At 35.9% G+C, this 21,805-nt stretch overlaps 2 protein-coding genes across 6 annotated transcripts; one reads left to right on the top strand and one right to left on the bottom strand.

Annotated features, from left to right (window-relative positions):
- Positions 1-1,906: 1,906 nt before the first annotated feature.
- LOC113705757 (arabinosyltransferase XEG113-like) lies at positions 1,907-13,268 on the top strand. 2 transcript variants are annotated; one of them, XM_072063423.1, is made up of 13 exons: positions 1,907-2,227; positions 3,160-3,441; positions 3,531-3,736; positions 4,871-4,976; positions 7,625-7,881; positions 8,044-8,179; positions 9,858-9,952; positions 10,039-10,092; positions 10,736-10,849; positions 11,452-11,550; positions 11,646-11,765; positions 12,473-12,559; positions 12,704-13,268. In XM_072063423.1, exons 1-13 carry the CDS (start codon positions 2,050-2,052, stop codon positions 12,869-12,871), a joined length of 1,902 nt encoding a protein of 633 aa, XP_071919524.1. In that variant the 5' UTR covers positions 1,907-2,049; the 3' UTR covers positions 12,872-13,268. The 2 variants fall into 2 exon arrangements, with proteins under 2 accessions (XP_071919524.1, XP_071919525.1); XM_072063424.1 differs by lacking the exons at positions 12,473-12,559; positions 12,704-13,268 and adding an exon at positions 12,274-12,397.
- Positions 13,269-14,201: 933 nt separating this feature from the next.
- Positions 14,202-21,752, bottom strand: LOC113704038 (ABC transporter E family member 2). Of its 4 annotated transcripts, none has more exons than XM_072063426.1 (13): positions 21,567-21,707; positions 21,411-21,491; positions 21,174-21,307; positions 19,834-19,919; positions 19,642-19,739; positions 19,058-19,175; positions 18,885-18,974; positions 17,785-18,089; positions 17,496-17,691; positions 17,238-17,423; positions 16,880-17,149; positions 15,105-15,350; positions 14,202-14,792 (listed from the first exon to the last, which is right to left on the bottom strand). In XM_072063426.1, the coding sequence occupies exons 3-13, from the start codon at positions 21,277-21,279 to the stop codon at positions 14,673-14,675; spliced, it is 1,821 nt and encodes a 606-aa protein (XP_071919527.1). In that variant the 5' UTR covers positions 21,280-21,307; positions 21,411-21,491; positions 21,567-21,707; the 3' UTR covers positions 14,202-14,672. The 4 variants fall into 4 exon arrangements, with proteins under 4 accessions (XP_071919527.1, XP_071919528.1, XP_071919526.1 ...); XM_072063427.1 differs by having other exon boundaries at positions 21,411-21,520; positions 21,604-21,621; XM_072063425.1 differs by having other exon boundaries at positions 21,411-21,752.
- Positions 21,753-21,805: the final 53 nt, after the last annotated feature.

The following is a 21,805-nucleotide window of genomic DNA, read 5'->3' as shown; positions in this document are numbered from 1 at the left end:
AGATTTTTTTAAACAATATTAGCAACTAATTAATTGTAAACTCTAAGTTTTGTATCTATATCTAAATACATTTATTTTTTAGATCATGAATGTCGTAGTACAAGCAACAAACTACAACGATCTACAAAAGAATTAAATATAGGAATTGGTAATTAACCAATCAATCATCATGAAAATTAACAAATAAAGAACTTCTGACAAAATAAAAGAATGAGCAATTAAAAAATTAAGAAAGCCAAACCTCTGTAAAATAAAATATATGTTGTGTGCGTTACAAAGCACATTTAACTTGAAAAATAAATTATCCAGGCACATCCTTAAGATTAAGGTTTGTGATTAATCAATTATTAATAATAATTACATATATTTCTTAGTAGTGGCAAGAGAGAATGGGATAAGAATAAGGAAAATACTCTAAGAGTGAAGAAATAAAAGGAAAAAAATAAATATAAATAAACTATCAAAGGGTATTTAATGCTTAAACATGAATTAGGATATAAAATTAAGTATAAGATTCATTGGGGAGAAAGCAAAGTGGTTTTAGAATCATGGTTCATAGCAGTAAATTGCAATTTTTAATTTAAAGGTGCGTACTCATTTTAGTCATTTTATCCAACCGTTATTTTGGCGATGAATAAAAGGGACAAAGTGCTTAACAAATAGGGATAATTTCAGAAACCTCCGCTGAGGTTTCTGACATTTACACTCACCTTCCCTGTGGTTTGAACAATTACACTAACCTCCCCTGAAGTTACTAATCCTTTACAAATTCAGTCCAAATGATTAAAATATTATTTTAGAGAGTGAAATTAGAATTTTGTACCTGATTTGCCCTTTGTGCTACATGTCCAATGAATGACAAAGTATTACAAATTAATTAATAATTAATAAACTTTAAGGAGCGTAGTTTATAGGCAAATACGTATTACTTATTTAAAGTACCAGCTCTTTACGGGTGTTTTACTTTCAAACATTTACTTTATTACAAATATTTATTCTCAAATACAGATTTGTATTTACTCTCAAATATTTAATTTTGTTAAACAAAAAACCTACCAGTTTTTCTTCTGTAGAAATATTAATATAACACTTTTTCAATTTTAGTTATAAATATTTATGTATTTAGCATAAATTAAATGACTCAGGATAAAATACTCATAAAGAGCTAATACTTTACACATGTAATTGATGAAAATCATAAAAAATTAATACTTTATGGGCCATTTCTTTTTTTAAAAAATATTTAATTTATATTAAATAGATAACCTACTGATTTTCTTTTTGCGAGAATATTACTGCAACACTTTTTAATTTTTAATTACAAACATTAATATATTTATCATAAATTAAATATTTGAAAATAAAATATCTGTAAACGTCAGAAACCTCAGGGGAGGTGAGTGTAAATGTCAGAAACCTCAGGGGAGGTTTCTGAAATTATCCCTAACAAATGAAGTTAAGGGCCCAAAGCTGTTTCAGGCCAAACGTTAAGGGGGGGATATACAGCAATTAACTATATAAAGAAAGTTACTTTTCTCTGTTAAAAGCCTAAAACAGAGTAGTAGGATTGGAAAGGCGAGTAAACTATCCAATTTCGGAAGTCTTCATAAAGGACCACCAACTAAATAATAAATATGTATAAATCCAGCTAAACACCATTACTGATCCACCACCTACTCTCCAATTATTCAAATCTTTACAATATATTTTTTCTTCAATTACATTTGAAGATTTGTTCTACTTGCCTTATTTCTATATTCCACATTCCAGTTTTCAAATGAAATTTCAGTTTCATTGGCATGAAATATTAATAATCATCCTATTGGCTGTAATGTGTTGACTTTTCACCGCCAAAATATCCCCACATATACCCAGCTTCGCCACCCTAAAGCCTTGTCTAGCACAATCTACCTAGAGAGAGTAGCCATGAAGATTTTCTGATGTTTTGATCAGAACCCAGATGAGGAAAATTGGGTTTTTGCAATTAAATTGAATTAAAATCCAAATTCCTTGGTGGGTTTTCTTGGAAAGGTATTAATATTTGCAAAAATGGCCTCTTGGAACAGTCCCATCAAAGATATGGCAAATTACAAGCCAGTTTTTCTGACCATCTACGCCACTGTGGTGGTAGGAGTAGTGGTGTCTTCTTTCTATGTTTTCTCGGCAGTTTACAGCTCCTCGCCATCGTCTTCCTCCTCTTCCTCTTCCTCCCTGTGGTTCAGTCCAGGTACATTTGGGGTTTAAGAAAGGTTTATTTTTTCAATTCATATTTTAAGTTCTTAATGATTTTCAAGGCTGTGTCAATTAGCATTTTGTTGTTTTTAGTTGTTGTTTGATAAAGTTTCTGTCTTTTTGGATTTTGGTTTAATTGATGAATTGGAGGGAAATCTGCTTTTCTTTTGGCCCTTTTGCTATCATGGTCTGTGATACTTCATTGGATTTCTGTGTTAAAAGCTCGTTTATTGCAATGTCGTCAACCATTGGATGATCAAGGACTATATTTCTGAGATTGGCTGATAATGTGGCTATAACATCATGATGTCTAGTACTTCCAACACAATTATATGAACTTTACATTGGTGTAACTTTATGCATGTGGATTACATTTTTTTTTATCGGATATTTCAAAAGTTCATGGTTGATTGTAACCTCCCACACATCCCCCCCCCCACCCCGGGCAGGGTGGGGTGGAGGGGGAAGCATGCTAATACTATTGCTTGCTGTATTGGAGAACTGCTTTTCCCTTTCTCTTTTCTAGAGAAGATTTGGTATGATATTCTTTAGGTTCCTGAAAACTTTTAGTTAAGACTCAAGTAACTAATATACCAAGAAGAGGAAGATATGCAAAAGACTGGGTTTCGAATTGTACATTTAAAATGTTCATGCATCTTATGGTTAACCATATGGATTGTTGATGTGGGATGTCATGTTGTTAGATGGTGTACAACTCCCCTAACAGTCCTAAAAAGCAATTTAGTATTGCAATAAGCAGATTACAGTTTAATACAAAAGTTTAAAAAAAATGCAGATTTCATGCAAGTTTGTGTATCTACTATATGTTATTTGACTTTAATATCTAGATGTTATTTCTGCTAAGCTGTTAATTCATGCCTGAATTTTTCCCAATCTAGTATCTTATTTTACTTGCCTTTTCTCCAGTCCAAAACCAGGTATCAAATTCTTCTCATGTAACTGTTGTGAATGTGTCTCTGGGTTCCACCTCCCAAACACAAAGCAAATCGATGAAGCCTATTTGGGAGGCCCCCCCTTCTGGTTCTAAGATGCCACCTCTTAAAACCTTTAGATTGACCAAGGAACTGGTTCAGCAAAGGGTGAAGGATAATGTTATAATAGTCACCTTTGGTAACTATGCTTTCATGGATTTCATCCTCACATGGGTAAAGCACTTGACAGATTTAGGTGTCGATAACCTTCTTGTGGGTAAGTGATAGTTGTCTTCTCATAGAGCTGGAGAAAGAGGTCAAGAAACAGTGACGTAATTGTTCAAAAACAACTCAATTGTGATGCAGGTGCCATGGACACAAAACTGGTTGAGGCTCTTTACTGGAAAGGTGTACCAGTTTTTGATATGGGTAGTCATATGAGCACAGTAGATGTTGGATGGGGTTCAAAAGCATTTCACAAGATGGGAAGGCAGAAGGTTATTCTGATAGATGCCATTCTTCCTATGGGTTTTGAAGTACTAATGTGCGATACAGACATGGTCTGGTTGAAGGTAACCTTTCTTGCTCAACTACTTGTTTGCCTGATCAAGTAAAGTTGTCATCTTTAGACTGATCCCATTTGGCTTGAAAAATGATCTGGTACTGTAAGTCCTGTTGCACCTTTTATGAGCTGGGTAAAGAGGCAGAATTAGTAACTTGAATTTGTCAATCTACTGCTCCAATTGGCTGGCTTCACAAAGGATGCCAGAAGAGAGTGAGAGAGGAAAGAAGGAAAGGAGGGATGGATGCCAGTCAAGTATGTCCAACTGTGACATAGTCATGTAGAATTAATCAGCTGTTTCTCAAAATTTTAAAATTCATAAGTAATTTCAGTAAAGTGAAGGAGGGAAGGGATATTGTTGGTTGGGTGTGCAAATCCTTCTAATGCAGTGGTGTGCAATGGACATAAGATGGTGCGATTCTACTTTTTTATTCTACCATTGAATGTAAAAAGACCAACCATAGACACCAAGTCTGTAGACCTATGTTATTCTATTTGTCAGATATTGAGTACTTCTCAAGATCTCCAAGAGGGAGGAGGGACAATGGGGAGGGTACCATGAATCTGACAGTAGTGTTTATCTTTATTGATGGATTGTGAATTCACAATATTTAGAATCTTGAGCAGCCGAGAGTTATGGGATTGCTGTGTTTGTGTGTGTGTGTGTGTGTGTGTGAGAGAGAGAGAGAGAGAGAGAGAGATCATAAAACAATGTTTTAGAGATTTAGAAGAAAATTATCATTTGTGTATTACTGGTTAAGTATGACCTTTAACAATGAGAAAATATGAATTTGTTAGTCCCTTTCACTAGTCCCTACTAAGAAAGCAAGATACCAATACAGAGAAGGGTGATTGAACATTGATAATGGAGAGTAATGTCATGCAGATTTTTTTATTTCAAGCGCTTGAATCTCAAACTGTCTTCCATCCTTAAAATAATTTTTTTTTTATATAGGGAACTTGGTAATTACATGTTCCATCTTGTCCCCCCCCCCCCCCCCCCCCCAAAAAAAAACCAAAAAAAAAAACTTTGAAGGTACTTTTTTGGCCTTCTAAAGGTATACCAAAATCTGTTTTGACTTTTGATCTGCATGCCTAATTTTCACCTTTTCTTTGTTGCACTTTCTCAATTTCTGTGTAATAGAATCCGCTGCCTTATCTAGCACGTTTCCCTGAAGCTGATATCTTGACCTCAACTGATCAAGTTGCACCAACAGTTGTTGATGACAGTTTGGACATCTGGCAACAAGGTAAACTTTGAAGGAAGTTACTTCCCTGCTATTTTCTTTTTATACAGTTGCTAATGACTAGATTTTCTTGCTTGATAGTTTTGTAAGAATATGAAATTATCTTGCTATGTTATCACTTATTTTAGGTCAATAATGGATGAACATGCTGCTTTTTTGTTGCAAATACTGAATTCTTAAGTGCTGATATGAAGTTGAATTTTCTGCAACTCACATGATGGCTTGAAGTGTCTTGCTGAAAATTTTATATTATGCTTGAAATATCTCCTTAATCTTGTGTTCTTGTCCATATAGTTGGATCTGCTCTAAAAAAAATGAAAATTTTAAATTTCCTGAATTTATCAATGGTACTTGATTTAGTTCTGTAATAACGCTTCAAAACTTTAAATCCTTTAATGGAGTTAGTTTGACTTAAACTAATTTTGGATTAGTAGTTAAATTTCATAAATGCTGGTATCACAATAGTTTCACATTTCCAATCTGTTGCCTTGCTGTTAATACTGGGGGAATGTGGCAGCCCTTTTCCTGGCCAAAGTGGATTGTGGTTATTCATTTCTGCATTGACTATTTTTAAATAGGTCCTGCTCATTTGCTTGAACCTAAACCTCATGCATCTCCTTTCAGCATGCAGGATATTAATCTATCCATAATGTTGTTTTCTTAATCAGTGAATTTAATTATGTGAAGTGAAATTTTACTGTCCTTTGCATTAGGGACGGGGGGGAGGTGTATTCTGTAAATGCATGCAATCTGATTGGTAACCATCTTGTTTGAGCCTTTAAGATGAATAATAATGATTGATTATTGATTCAACTAGGACCTGTATTATGAATTTGAAGCAATGAGGTGAATAGAAAAATTTGCTTGACTATTTTCCAACAAGGTTCCCTGCTGGAAACAGTCATCAAACCTGACCATCTTAAGTCGCGCCTCTGTTCTTATGGGCAAATGAATCCTCTTTGGTGGGTTAATAATTGATTTCAAGGTCCTATTGAGTATAATCAACCTTCTTTTGCCTGTAAGAATGTATTTTAAATGTTATCCTGACAAGATTTACGATTTTAAGTCTAAATGTGCACTTCGGTTGAAAATCAATCCGTGGAGTAACTTGTCAGGATATATTTTTGTCCAGGATCTGATGCATACTATCAACTATTGTGCGTCTGCCAAGACCAGCCTCTTGAAACAGTTTCGTTTGAATTAGCTATTTTTTAGGGTGTTTTTGAAATATTTTACTGTAGCAGTGTATATGAAACACTTTTACCATAAATATGTTTTTTGTGATGTTTTTGGAGGGGTTTTTGGAATATATTTTGGGGTAACGTTTAAAATTAAAATATTTTTATGGTACCTTTTAAAAATTAATACTACCACCCACAACCACCACCCCCTCCCTCTTCCTTCTCCTCCTCCTCCCTCTTCCCTTCCCTCTTCCTCCTCCCTCTTCCCCTTCCACCTACCTCCTCCCCTTCCCTTCCCTCCATCCCCCCTGCCCCCTCGATCTGGTCTAAACCAAATTGAGGTGGGGAAGGGGAAGGAGAAGAGGAGAGGAGGAAGAGGGCCCTCTCCTCCCCCCTTTGATCTGGTGGAGGAGGAAGAGGGAAGGGGAAGATGGGAGGAGAAAGAGGGAAGGAAAGGGAGGAGGAAGAGGGAGGGGGTGGTGGCGGCTGTGGTGGGTGGTGGCGGCGGTGGTGGGTGGTGGTGGCGGTGATAGGTGGAAAATATTGTAAAATTTATTTTTTTAATTTTTTATGTATATTTGTAAGTTGTTTTGATATATTGTATGGATGATATTTTTTTGAGTTGTTTTTGTTTGTGTATTACTGTAGCATTGTATTTAAAAAACTAGTTTTTGAAAAATGGGCCAAAATGGACATATTTCATTTTTGTCTAAGATTATTGGTCTAGAGCAAATGGAACTTAATGAGGGCTTTTTATTCGTGCTGCTGTTTTACGCATAAAAATAAGGTTATAAGGGAAACTTTATTTAGTTTAAAGCATAAGTTGCTGTTCTGGAAGAGTGCAAATTGGGAAGCTGGGTATCAGCTGAATATAACTTAGTCTGCTAGTTGTCATGGCTGAAACAAGCTATACCATGTAAACCTGTACTTAGTCATTTGACTTTAGAGAATGAATATCTGACAACTTGATCATGCATGTGGATAATTTGCGCTTCTACTAGTCTTACAAGACTGGCATCTGATGAGACACTTCTCTCTGAATTTGTATTCCCACAGTTAAAACTAAAGGACAAGTATCACAAAACCATAATAGTGTCAATGACACCAATAATTACCCCACACAATGATTCACCGGAACTGGCTAGAGTGCATTTTTAATGCTGATATGAAGGTATTCATGCAATTTTAATCCTCAGAAGCATGCTTCCTGTTCTACTATTGGACCTGCACAAACCAGCTAATTAGAACTTCACCATTGAGTTGTAAAACATCAGTTCTTAAGTTTGATTTTTTTCACATTCAATTAAGTTTCTTTTCTTTTCTCTCTGATATATTTCAGGATCAGATAGCTGTGCTTGATTTTCATATAGAATTTAGAAAAATGCTGAAGAACAAAGATATTCGAATATAACTAATAAAACATTACTCTTATGCTGCCATTTTACACATGAAATGCCTTTTCTTGCGTAGTTGGTGCTGCATATAACATTGGTATATTCCACTGGCGGCCATCCAATTCTACAAAAAAATTGGCAAGAGAATGGAAAGAATTGCTTCTCGCTAATGATGATGTATGGGATCAGAATGGTTTCAATGATCTTGTCAGGAGGCAGCTAGGACCACCTGTTGATGAAGAAAGTGGACTGGCCTATGCTTATGATGGAAGCATCAAGCTAGGTCTTCTCCCTGCAAGTATTTTTTGCAGTGGCCATACTTATTTTGTCCAGGTAAGCCCCTGAAATGATGCTATGTTTCTGCTTCTCAACTTCTGATTTTGTCGCGCAGGTAATAATCGGGTAAACATCTTTGGCCAACTTAGGATCTTATTTTTCATTTCATAAAACTATTCTTAGGTCTAAAGTTTCTTGTGCCCCTATGCTAATTTACAGGCAATGTATCAACAACTCAGACTGGAGCCTTATGCTGTACATACCACATTCCAATATGCTGGTACTGAGGGAAAGCGTCATAGGCTACGAGAAGCAATGGTTTTCTATGATCCACCAGATTACTACAATGTATCAGGTTTTTTTCTTCTAAATGTTGAAAAACCTATCTGCATGGATTTCCTTCTGATAAATGGCTTGTGGTGATTATCGTGTCTCTTATGTTCATTCTGTATACATAAATGGATGTGTGTGTAGCTTTCTTGTGAGTGTGTTAATCTTTCCTTTAAGGGGCATCATATTTTCAATTCCTTGTCCTGGGTCGCAACCACTATCCAATTTAAGATAACAAGTTTACAAAGAGTTTTTGGGACCCTCTTGTTTCTATCATCACCATATTTGTCTATTTGCAGCCCAAGTGCTTCTCCTTCTGGAATGAGCTATTTCTTTTAGGGAACGTGTAAATTTAAGTTGCTCTGTTGTTATATATTTCTTCTGCCGTGGTTACCGAAACAAGTACATGCGGTATGGACGCTACATAGCCACGTCTTAGAGTTACATAAATTATCATATTTCAAGTGGAAGTACTGGCTATTATCTTTCAGAACATGAGATGACCTCGCCAGAACCTGAGTATAATACCGGAAAAGATGCCTATAATTTAAAGGTTTTGAATCTTTAAAGAGCTATTAGATGAATAGTTTTCACTCTCAACATTGATAATTTGGATATCATGTCACATCTGAGAAAACCAATACTAAAACGAGTATGTAATTTTTGTATCGATGGTCTTCACTTGTGTATCAATTGGAAGTTTTTACTTCGTTTATTGTGAAAATAATGAAAACTTTAGACTAGGTTATCTATGCTCAACTCATGTACAGCTGGCATGTATAAATTCTCACCCCATCCAATCTTTTGCTATTTAAATTCATACATTATTTTAAGCAGATCCTAAACAATGAAGTGTTTTTCCTTGGTGGATTGTTAGATCTGATATAATTGTTAATTGTGACGATCCTGCTGTCTTAAGTTTGATATTACTGTTCCAAAAATGTCTTGTGGAGATGTAAAATGAACAAAGAACTTGAAGTCCGTGCAGATTTCAGCAAAGTCCACGACTGCTGCTGAACAACCCTGTTCAAATATACCTGTTATTACTATATTATCCAAAGTTGCAATAAAGTTGTTAAAGAATTTCTTGAAAGATCTGCAACTAATCCTGAGCCTATGCAAGATAGCGTACACTGTGTACCTTTCTGACCCCTGAACTATCTACTACTTTGTGACATCATTTCTTTCTTCACACTTCAATATGTTTTGATTCTTGGGGGAAAGTCCTTTTCTTTTTCTATTTGTTATTTCTGTTCCTTGGTATTTATTTACGCTTCCATTGGACTAGGTTCTTTCCATGTTAACTTGGTTCAATCAACAATTCAAGAACCCAGGAAATGTAACAACAGACCTAGAGTCTCAAAGAGAGAGCAATGAATTGGAAATTCATTTCATGTTTAACTGTGGCAAAGGGGGACATACGTTCTCTGATACTTCTTATTCATCTTTTGTTTTACTCAGTCAGAGGTTTTGAATTTTCTATGAGCTTAATCTAGCCAATGGATACACACATGAAGAGTATAGAGACATTTTCTCTAGATTCAAGGTTGAACTTCTTTGCTTGTATTCTATTGTGTTTGGACTAGTTACCTATCTCCAGTGGTGTTTGTTGAATATCTTTGGTATTTGTAGCTTTCTTTTTCCCAGTCATTTTCTTGCTGGTATAAGGCTGAGTTTGTAATGTTTTTGAGAATCTTATGCAGGAGGGTTCTTGACATTCAAACCTTCTATACCCAAGAGCTTGTTGCTAGATGGAGAACATAATGTTGAATCACACTTTGCTCTTGTAAATTACCAAGTATGTCCCTATTAACATTTTTTTTTTTTGGTTTTAATTACCTTGTCATGTCTTCTCATGTTTCATTCTTATATACATTTATGCAGATAAAACAAATAAGGACTGCCCTTGCTGTTGCTTCATTTCTGAATCGTACATTGGTAAGAATCCTTTCCTCTTTAACCCAGTCTAAAATTTTGTACTTTGAAGATGTAAATCTTTTAGAGTAAATCTTATATACACTGATAGTGTATACATTATCATGGTTGGATGCACGACACATTTACAAAATTTGGGTTTCAAATTCAAATTCGGATTATGTGTCGTGCATCCAATGGTGAAAGTGTATACACTGTTAGTGTATAAAAGATTAAACCAATCTTTTATACTCTGAGTAAAAAATTCTCTACTAGGATGCCCAGCTTGATGCGCAATGAGTACTAATAAAATTATGAAGGCCTTTTGAATGGACAGCTAGCAAAAAAAAATAGAAGTAAAAAAATAAGGGAAACCCAATCTAAGACAATGTACTTCTAAGGTGTTAATCTTTTAAACCCTGACAGTGAAAAAGGTTGTTTACTAAGAGTCCCTGCTTGATGTGACATAAGCACTAATTGGATTGTCAAGGGCTCTTTATGAATGCAAGTCTGCTCATGATAGTTCTCATACCGTCGGTCTGTGAAAGCTTAATCTTGTTTATGTAACATTATTAAATTACCTTGGAAGTTGATTGTCCGTATGGAATCTAAGATGCAGCATTATTTTCATGTCTTGATCTCTCTTTGTTCTTATTTGTGATTTTAGGTAATGCCTCCGCTCTGGTGCAGGTTGGATAGGTTATGGTTTGGACATCCTGGAATTTTGCAAGGCAGTATGACGAAACAACCTTTTATCTGTCCTTTGGATCATGTATTTGAGGTACTAAATGCTTTTAGGACTAATTTGCCTCAGAAGAATTATAATAAAGACGCTCTTCAAACCAGTTTGGTTGCTTAGTTAATTGGTTCATACCTATGCTAACCGAAAGAAATAGGATGGCATTGCAGGTAGGGGAATGAAAAATTATGTCCTGTCTTCTTGCAAGTGATGTACTTGGTATAAGACTATCTAGCAATTGGCCTTAGAAGTAATTCACATTTGCAATTGGCTATGGTTTCCCTATGTATTTACTAAGTAGTGCTTATTTGATACGCTGATAATGATAGGTTCTTTCCAGGAGTCCATTCTATGGTCGAGTAATAATAATGGACTCTTAATGTTTCTGAAGTTTCATTACTGAGTTGAGGCTGCTGCTTTTTATCACAATACTTTTCAAGGAGCCTTGTTTTTTTCTCATAAAGTCAATTTCCTGTAGAGAAGCTCTAAAGTATGTAAAAAGTACCACCTCATGATGCAGGTGGAATCATCTTAAGTATCTTGTCTCACAATAGGTTTGCGAGTATAATCTTTTGTTCAATGCATCTATAATTTCCTATGAACTGTGTTCAGTTTCGGTTAATTCCTTGTAAAATTTCATTCAGGTTAACACAATGTTGAAGGAATTGCCAGAGGACGAATTTGGACCACCGATCAGAATTAGGGAATATTCTTTATTTGATAATCCATCAATGCCCAAGAAGGTTTCCCTTTGAGCTGCCAAACAACAGCTTTATGACTTTGCATCTCTGGTGACATCTCAGTGACAAACTCTGATTATGCCTTTTTTTTTTCCCAGGTGAAAGAATCATGGCTTGATGTAAATCTTTGTCAAGAGGGGTCACGAGGTTGTGAAGTTTCGAACAGTACAAGTCAAGCTGGAATTCTCAAATTTCCAAAGCGTAGTTCTGAAGAAACGGTATGATTTCTGCACTAGACTTCAAATCTATTTAGTGGATTCCAGAACTTCTACTGTTTCATATGTAATAGTTATTCAACTTGTTTTTCAGAATTTTTTCTCCGTGAAGGTTTGGATATTGCTGATTGTTGGCATTTTATCCATCAACAGATTTAATTATCTGCATTAGTGCAAATACCAGTAAACAGAAATCTGGTGAAATTACTTGTGGTGACCATTAAAATGGCATCTTTAAGTTTGCAGTAGCTTTGCTACTAACAACCATCAACCATTCTTGCCAGAGATGGTCTATTCGATAGCAGTTTAAGGGAAATAGGACAAATATCATGGTTGATTCATTGAAAATGGGCTAGGGGTTGTTTGACAACTCTATTAGGTGCCCAAATGAACAGATACAGAATTCTTTTATTTAACCTATTTGATAACAAAATCTGCCTACATGAATATGCCAAGCACCAATTAACCTGTGTTATTTCCTTCAGCTTATCTCAATCCTTATTGTTTTCAGCATCAGTTATTCATATTTTAGAAAACACACGTATGGTGGGCTATACCCAGACAAACAAACTGGAATCCATTCCATTTCTTTCATCTATCTTGGGGTATTATCTTTTGCATTATCAGTTCTATGTATTTTATATCTGCCAATCCATCAGACTTTGAAGATCTGTTACTGACCAACATTAAAACTTGGTTGTTTCAATCAGTACAAGACTGTATTCTCATCATTCAAAGATGTTGAAGTCATCCAGTTCTCATCGATGCAAGATGCCTTCTCAGGCTTCACCGACAAGGTTATATCTCTCTCTCTCTTCACTTGTGTTTGTATGTAATACATACGCTTGCCTGTATGTGTGTTAAGTCTCTGCACATTTCAAGCTTTCTAGGAATTTATATCTATTTTGTAAAGGCACTAACTGTAATAAACCAATGATCAGTCAATGGAGGACAAATTCAGGAAGCGTGTGAAGATATATACAGGTATATGGTGTTGTGTGGAAAATCATACTCCGGGTCACATATTCTATGACATCTATTGGGATGAAAAACCTGATTGGAAACCTAAACCGCCTCAAACGCCGGAGGAAGATCATCCACCTGTTTAACACCTCTCACCGGTTATCTTGATGTTGGTCCACTGCTGAAGTAACTTGAGCAGAGCAGCAGGAGGAAATGCTAGAGCTATTCTCATAACTGTAGCTGCATTATTAGAGCTGTATGCATACCAGACATGTAAGTTCATATCTATAGATCTACAAGGCTGGCTAGCTGATCTCTGGGATAGCATAGTTTGTAATTTGTATTACGTATACACGTACAAAAGAGTTTTGGTGGTTGTCCAATTGGAAAAAAGGCAAATAAAAGGTTAAATACCCTTGTCGAAAAATAGTTGTTGCTAATCTCTTAGCAGCACCAATACAAGTGTAGGGAAAATAATCTGAAAGTCTTTTCTGTGGGGGGAAAAAGGAAGAGGCTTGATACTCCCTCCGTCCCACTTTGATAGTCTTGTTTTCCTTTTTTGTCTGTCCCAAATTGCAGTCCACTTTCCAATTGAAGAATGTAGTTGTATTTTCATTTTCCTAAAATACCCTTATTCAATACAAGTTGTTGTTGCTATAAACCTACCATATTTAATAAGAGTTGATTCTTTTTTTACCATCAATTCAAGTTTCCATAAAGTTATACTCTATTTAATGTGAGGGTATTTTAGGAAAATAGCAATCTAAATTTACTTTTCCAACAAAGTTAACTACTTTTTCTTAAACTGTGTGAAAAAAGAAACAGGACTATCAAAGTGGGACGGAGGGAGTATTTAAATTTGGGCCTCCTAGTTTTCCTTTCCTTTTTTTTTCTGTTGGGAAAAAGGAGCAGCTAGACTCCCGATGAGTCCCAACTTAGTTAAAACGTGGTACGATAAATGAACAACTTACCAGCTTATAAAAAAAAACAACAGAATGACATTCACTTTAGTTTATGCAACGGGTTCTTGTACAACATTTCACGGAGAAGATCCAGAAAGAAATTCCTAATTGCACAGATGTTTCTACAAAGGACTTTGTTTAGATGCTAGGCTCGAGAATATACATTTCAAACTCTCGAATTGGATAAAAATGTTATTAGCAGGTGCAGATTATAAATTTAGTTTCTTAAGCTTTATTTAGACGTTAGGCTCAACCGCTCAAGAATATCCATTCCAAACTCTACCAAGTGCACAAGTCTTATTTCTACTCTTCTTCTAACACCCCAAATTTCTAGCCAGAACAAATGGCTGGGGAAATCTAAATAAAGTACTTGCTATAATCTCTCTCATTCTCAGATAATAACCAAAAATTTTGAAACAAAAACCTTTACCATGACCCCAGCAGTAGTTCAAAATCTAATATCTCATTCTCCAGCAGGATTCATACACCCTTTCATGAAATTGGATGCAGACACTAACCAAAGCGATTATAAATTATGTCAAAAAGCCACAATACAATATCCCTCATCCCATAGCTTCTCTCCAATGGGTGTTCTCATATCATTTACTACAACAGCAGATAAGCCGGAATATCCAAAAAAAAAAAAAAAAATTTTACTCCAAAGCCTATTTCAACCAGCAGAGGCAAAAGGAGGCAGACTCGTATTTAAAGGTGTAATAAAAAGTAAATGAAGCATATTAAATGGACTCGAGCAGGCAGTACAAAAGCTCTGTCCATCCAACGGGCCCCATGCTTATATGCTTCCAAGTGATGTCTTCATCAGAAAAGCACTTGCTATTAGATTGCACTTTCAAAATCAAAGGACAGTGCATGCAGAGATAAATAGCCCTTCTGAGTAGCGTCACCCAATAAAAGGTCACCTTCTATCAGCATCTGGGAGCATATCAAAGTAGGAATCAAGCACATGTGCAGAACCGTGTACAAATTAATCGTCAAGATAATAATAGGATCCAGCAGACTTCTGCTCCCTGTCCTTAGTTGAATCCAGCTTGTTGATTCTTGGACGGTAATTAGTCGGATCCCTTCTAAATGTAATGTCAAGGTGCTGCGTAACCCAACAAAATCGTAAACGAAAAGATTGGATGATAACAGAAGAAAGAAAGAAATGCCAGAACAAAACTTTAACAATTGTACAGCAACTTTCAAATATCCTACAGATGTATCCATGTTTCGTAGAAAAATAGAGGATTGCGACTTTTTTACTCACATATTTCTTCCTTTATATTTTCTTGGTTTCGAAAAGGGTTAGGTGGTTGGTTTAATGATCCAGAGTTAAAGCATGAAGGAAGAAGTACATAAAACAGAATAAGGACACCTAATGGATAAGAAGTACATGAAACAGAATAAGGAGGCTTACAGATAAGAACAAGTTCATTCCAGTCAACAATGACTGAGGTGAATTAGCAACACAATCTATGGAAGGCCTTCCCTCATAGACAATGACACGATCTGCTAGGTATGTTGCCATTATGAAGTCATGCTCAACCACAAATGCTGTCTTCTTCGCATGAAGTATGAACCTCTTTATGACTTTTGAAGCAACAATACGTTGCTCGGAGTCAAGATATGCACTCGGTTCATCAATGAGATATATATCAGCAGGCTGCATAAGTGAGCAAACATGAAAATTCATATTAAAAAGAAAAAGAAAACAAATAAAACTACATCTGCAAGACTTCTTATAGATAGCAGTTGAGGGTCATGAAATTTCATTCAGGTCCTTAGTTCCAGTTGCATTGCAAGCAAACTGCTAGCAAAGCTATAGGACAAAGCATTTCCATTATTTCAGTAATAGAAACAATCAGATCAAAATTCCATTTACTTAAAGAATAAGTTCCATTATCCAAAAATGATTGTAGCTACTAGTTCTCATGGTTATAACCTCTATTTAAGCCAATCTGTTCCACTGTGCAGCATGCTAATGCATCTTTTGCAACGACCTTTTTTGAGATAGATTTGGTTTATATCACTGCTGCACTTTCAACACTTGCCCTTTGATTCATTGTAACAATTGCACGCACTTTGTAATCATCGACCTCTCTAGGCTACTAAACATACTTTTTATGAACTTTTCGCCCTTTTGCTGCCTCAACCAGTTTACATCTCTAGTCATCTCCATCCCTATGTACCACACATTATCTAGTATATTTAAGTTTTTTTTTTTAAGTGTAGGTGGGAGGTCTCGAACCCGGGACCTCTCTCTCACACTCACTCACTCCCTTCCCCCCAAAGTATAGTTAAAATTAACCTACTAAAAAACTGCTTGGTATTCGTTTTTCATAATAAAGTGCCACTATGCTATATAAGCTCAAGTTTTTGGAAATCAGACACGCCTGCTGCAGCCCAGCAAATTTCACCAATAAATAGAACAGGGCACACAAATTACATTTTAAAAAAATGAAAAAGCAGCAGACACTTGCAACTATTGCTTAATCTACATCTAAAAACAATTTGACCTCCAAGATCCATAGACAAGATTAGGCCTTTCCAAGGCAATCAATGCAGAACTAATAACAAAACTACAGTTTCACAAAAGTTGAACGACAGAAGCTAAATTTTAACAAGAAATTGACTTGAAAACTTGGATACAAAAGCATTCTTTGTCCAATAAACAAAGAACATTGTACTATTTTCATTGTTTTTAACCAAGCAAGTTGCAGCCTGCATCAAGTTGCCACCATCTCAGGGTATAGACATCCTAATCCAACACATGTACTTCAAGCCGTCAATCACATTAAATCAATTGGTCATTTGTTGAAGGTAATTTAACCACAAGATTAAATCCATCTCAATTGTCCAGATTCCAAATCTACCAAACTACAAATGCCTTGCTCATTTGCAGCATACAATGCAAATTAACAAAGAAACAAAAAAAGATGCACATAAAAGCATTTACAACATCACTCAGCAGAAGTTCAAGACAATCTAGATTAATTTATCCATTAAAAGCAGGTTAGATTTTAAGGGGCAAAAGACAATGGACAAAAGAAGAAAATGAAGTGGAAATATATGAAACCTTCAAATCAGCTTCAAAAGAATAACTTTAGCTCCATATGTTAGAAAAGGAACAATGAATAGGAGAAACAAAATGCGAAACCAAGTTGGAATAACACCATCATCCAGAAAACTTACCTTCCCAAGGCAAAGAGCTAGGGCAACTCTTTGTAACTCTCCACCAGAGAGATTTACAACTTCTTGATCCATTAATTGCTCAATTTGGAGAGGCTTCATGACATCTGATACAAACTGAGGATGAATGTACGAATCACGAATTTTTGAATGTAGCAAGTGCCTCACGGTATTCTGAAATTTAGGGCTGATCTTCTGAGGCTTGTAAGAAACATTAAACTCAGGGATCTCCACATCAGAACCCTCCACGGTATCAGGCTTTAGTAAACCAGCCTGCCATTTCAACATGTAAGATCAGCCTTCAGTGAGTAAGTAGAGTTAAACATTTGAGAAATGGAGAAACTATTAAAATAAAACATACCAGCATGCGGATGAATGTTGTCTTTCCAGTCCCATTTTCACCAAGCATTACAATAATCTGAGAATCAGTAAATTCGCCCTCAATCACCTTAAGCTTAAAATTACCCTGAGTTTTACTCATAGTTGGGTATTTATATCGTGCGTAGGTCTCAATCTCCTCAGCACTTTCCTGTGGAGTCTCAGCTACCTGGTAGAAATGTACACCAAATTAGCATCCTGCTCTTTACTGAAAATGCCGTGCTAGGTCAGTTACATTTACCTTAAAAGTGAGAGATTCATCCCTGAACCGTAGATTTTCCGTGGGGACAAATCCAGCCAAAAATATATTAATTCCTTCTCGTACTGAGAATGGAAGAGTCACAACACCATATGCACCAGGTTTCCCATATAGACAGCAGATGAAGTCTGATAAGTAATCCAGAACACTGAGATCATGCTCTACAACGATCACATAGCTGTAAAGTAGGGTTCAATGGTGTCAGTACCTCTTATGCTATGTAACTAACCTCTGACTCTGAAGGCAAGTAGAAACAGCATAAACATTTTACCTGTTAGGTCGGAGCAAAGATCGAACAACTTGGGCAGCCTTAAGCCTCTGTTTAACATCAAGGTAACTAGAGGGTTCATCAAACATATATATTTCTGCATTCTGTATGGCAACAACTGCAATGGCAAATCTTTGAAGCTCTCCACCAGATAAATCTCCCACATTACGGTCCAACACTTGATTCAGCTCAAGATCCTCACAGAGATCTTGTTTCATATCTCTTTCATCTTTTTGATCAAGCACTTGACCAACATTACCTTGGACTGCCTTTGGAATATGGTCAACATACTGGGGTTTGATTATTGCCTAATAAAGGAGGGAACAAAAAAGATTAAAACAAAAGGCCTTATCAAAAGATAAAGCACTAATTATCATATGAGAGTAACGACATGTTAGATTAGAGAGTAAATTTAACCCAGACAAATAAGCCACTAATTTAAATCAATTGTTCGCATTTGAAACATTTTCACAATTTTGGCTGGACATATCATACTTTGAAAATTTTAAGCACAGGAAGTCCACTTAATGCCCTTAACTGCAAGTGACCAACATATGTAATCTCCAGGATGCTAAGCTAATCAAGCAGCCAAGAGCAATGAAACTAACTATTTCATCTCCAAAGAAACTGAGTCTTGGTTCTACCCTAATAACCTATCATCAGGTCATTTAAAACATTCTACACAATTAAGCCACATATCCACCATGATAAACAAACACAACAGATGGGATACACAAAACAGATTCAGGAATAACAAGTATAAATCATAGCCAATCTTTCACTCAGGAATACCTACCCACCAAAGCAGATAGAATGTTTATCCACATAACCATAAACATATGTAATTCCAAGGTCAGAATGTCTCTATTGACCATAAAAATTAATTTAAAGATGCTTATACAACGTAATACAAGCAGATAAACCATCAGATGACCAACATAACCAAAGTGCACCAAATAGTCATCACAAACTACTATGACTGAATCTCTTTTTTTTTTTTTTTTGGGGGGGGGGGGGGGGGGGGGTTGGAGAGTGTGGGTGGGTCATGTCACAAATGGAATGGTCATCCACAGCAATGAGTCAAAGCATTTAAACCAATGGACCTTTAAGTTATCTTCCAGAATACGAGTAAAATAATTCTGGAGTTCAGATCCTCGGAAGTAGGTCAAGATCTCTTGCCAATCAGGTGGATTCTGCAACAGAAATAGATGAAACTCATCATCAAAGAATCCAACAAAAAGAGTAAATAAAGTCAGATAATAGCCAAAACAATTACATTAAAGCGCCCCAAATTAGGTTTCAACTTCCCAGCCAGAACTTTGAGGGCTGTTGATTTCCCAATGCCATTTGTTCCAACCAGGCCAAGAACCTGACCAGGTCTTGGGACTGGTAGCCTGTAACATGTACACTTGGGTGAAACCAATTTACAACCCTGACCAAAAATGCTTTCCACATAAAACCATACAGAATCACTTGATGTAAATGACAGGTAAAAAAAATGAAAACAAGCAAGAGTCAAAAAATTCACAGTAAACAGATGAAGAAACTTGAAACCGATTTTCAAATCATTTACTGAAAAAGGAAAAGCCACTCTAAAATTCTGCATCTAGTCAAGACTAGAGTTGGACTCAATGATGCTTAACCTTGATACTTGAGACGTAAGAAAGCTCAGAAAGAAGAAACTCCAAATTCTAGTCACCAATACCTCTTCAACCAATATCAGAATGACCAAGAAATTTACTATTAAATCTAAACGTCAAACGGATTAGGAGATACTGTCTAAACATGCCAAATGAGCTAAGAATTTATAGGTTCCACATGATTGCTTATCTAATGTCTTGAAAACACCAATAAACTGACCTGTGCAACTTGAAAGTGTTTGGACCATAACGATGTGTTGTATCTTTATCCAAGTCTTTTGGCAAATTGATAATCTGAATTGCTTCAAATGGGCATTTCTGAATCACAAATGAGACATTGGTCAGCAAGACTAATCTTAATGTGCACCATCAAGCTATAAAATACTATGAATATATGCTACATCATACACACCTTAACGCAAATACCGCAGCCAATACACAACTCTTCTGAGATGAAAGCGATCTTAGATGCAGGAGTCACCTCAATACAAAGTTTCCCTGGCAGTTGCACAAAGAAATGTGTCAAAACGCATATGCTTGAATTCCAACATGTACATTACTACAGTAAACTCCTCTACCAAAAAAAAAAGATAGTAGACAGAAACAAAACCTCAACAGAAAAGAATAAAACAAGAGATAGCATGCAGTGAATCAAAGTCAATGAGAAAATAGATAAAGATCTGTGTTCACTTTTAATAGTTTGATGTTCACAAGCTTCCAGTGCTATTAGAATAAGAACAATTCAATCAAATTGACAATTTATAAGATAATGTTGTCTGCATATGGCATAAAATCAACCAAAAGGCAACAACAAAACATGTATAGTCTTCCGTAGAAACTTGGTATTCCAATGAAAACAAAATGAAGCTAACAAATGTTCAACATGTACACAAACATGTCCCATTAATTCTCACATCTAAATGAGGTTGAATTGGTCAAAGAATCTGACAGACAGCTAGTACCTACATTTTATGTTCTAAGGCTTAAGATATTGTTAGCTTCACCAAAGGACACGAAGGGTGATAATTCGTTAGAGCTAAAATAGAATGGAAAATCGAATTTTGTTCCCAATTGAATTAATAGAGATATTGCCCTCCATGACTTCTCTAAAGTATTGCACTTAACTTTATGCATCAAAGATCTACTAGATTAATTACCTCATAACACCTAAAAACATTTTCATTACAGAATCAACATTAAATTGAACCAAATAAAGTGAAAGACAAGGACCTGATTCATGGATTCCAATGCCAAATTAATAAAACTCTTTTCTGGGAGTTCAAATTCTGCAACAAATCACTTAAACCAGCTCCCAAGATTGCATAATGCGTATGCATTTGATATAACACATGGAAGTATCCATCTCTAATGGTGTCAGTCTGAAGAATGCTATATTCTAATATCTTTTAATGTACTTTGTCCCCATGCTCCAAATCCCACACAAACATCAAAACTATTTCGTCATTTCTGGGGTCTCCAGAAGTCATTAATCCAGCACCAATTGATTCAAGTTCCACAAATTTAATAGCTCCACTAAAATTTTCATCTTGCCCTCCATCAAGAAGAAACACCAGCTTAATTCCCGCAATCATACATCCACTCATTACAATCTCACGCAAAATAAACGTTGTAAACCCAAATTTCACTCCTCACGCGATAAATATACAACACCAAAAAAATGTTGGAAACAAAAAAGTCAAATTACTATTGAAAATTCGAAAAGAAATTATCTACGAAACCAAAAAAAATTACCAGTTTTGACGACGGGACAGCTCTTCTTGCACTCCTGACGGCACTTCTTCGGCTTACACTTGTCGGAGCTCACAATAGCTATACGTGTCAACCTCTGATCCGACATCTCTCTCTCCTTTTGCTTTTTCTACTACCTGCGGAAAAAGCCCAATTCAACAAAACAAACCAAACCCTAGAAAAAAAATTCAAAATCAAATGCTTAACACGGCAAAATTAGTTGGAAAAAGAAATCAGCACCTCAGATGGATTGATTGATTGATCGCTTGTAGAACTGGGGAAACTTAGGAAAAATTGGGGAAATTTGGAGAGAGGCGTGTGCTGGGAACGAGTAAGATGATTATAAATATCTGAAAAAATAATGGGAAGATAAAAAAGGGGCAGCCGGAATTTAACCTGAAATTTGAGAGAGAAGGAAACGCGTGTTATTTACGTTGGGAGCCCGCACAAGGCAGCAGTGGAGGAAATGCTGCTAGCTAGGGTTCTAGTACACAATGAAAGAGAAATATTTTTGGAAATTGCTAATTTGGATGTGGATTTTGTGGGCTTTTATGTTTTGGATTAGACTGGGGGTTCTACTGTAATGCGGTTTTTCAATCGAATCGGTTTACCTTTTTTTTTTTAATTGTGAATTT

The sequence above is a fragment of the Coffea arabica genome, chromosome 8c (genome assembly GCF_036785885.1).
Source record: "Coffea arabica cultivar ET-39 chromosome 8c, Coffea Arabica ET-39 HiFi, whole genome shotgun sequence".
NCBI classification, from domain to species: domain Eukaryota; kingdom Viridiplantae; phylum Streptophyta; class Magnoliopsida; order Gentianales; family Rubiaceae; genus Coffea; species Coffea arabica.
Note: the sequence above shows the minus strand (reverse complement) of the source record. Positions and strands in the feature narration are given on the sequence as shown.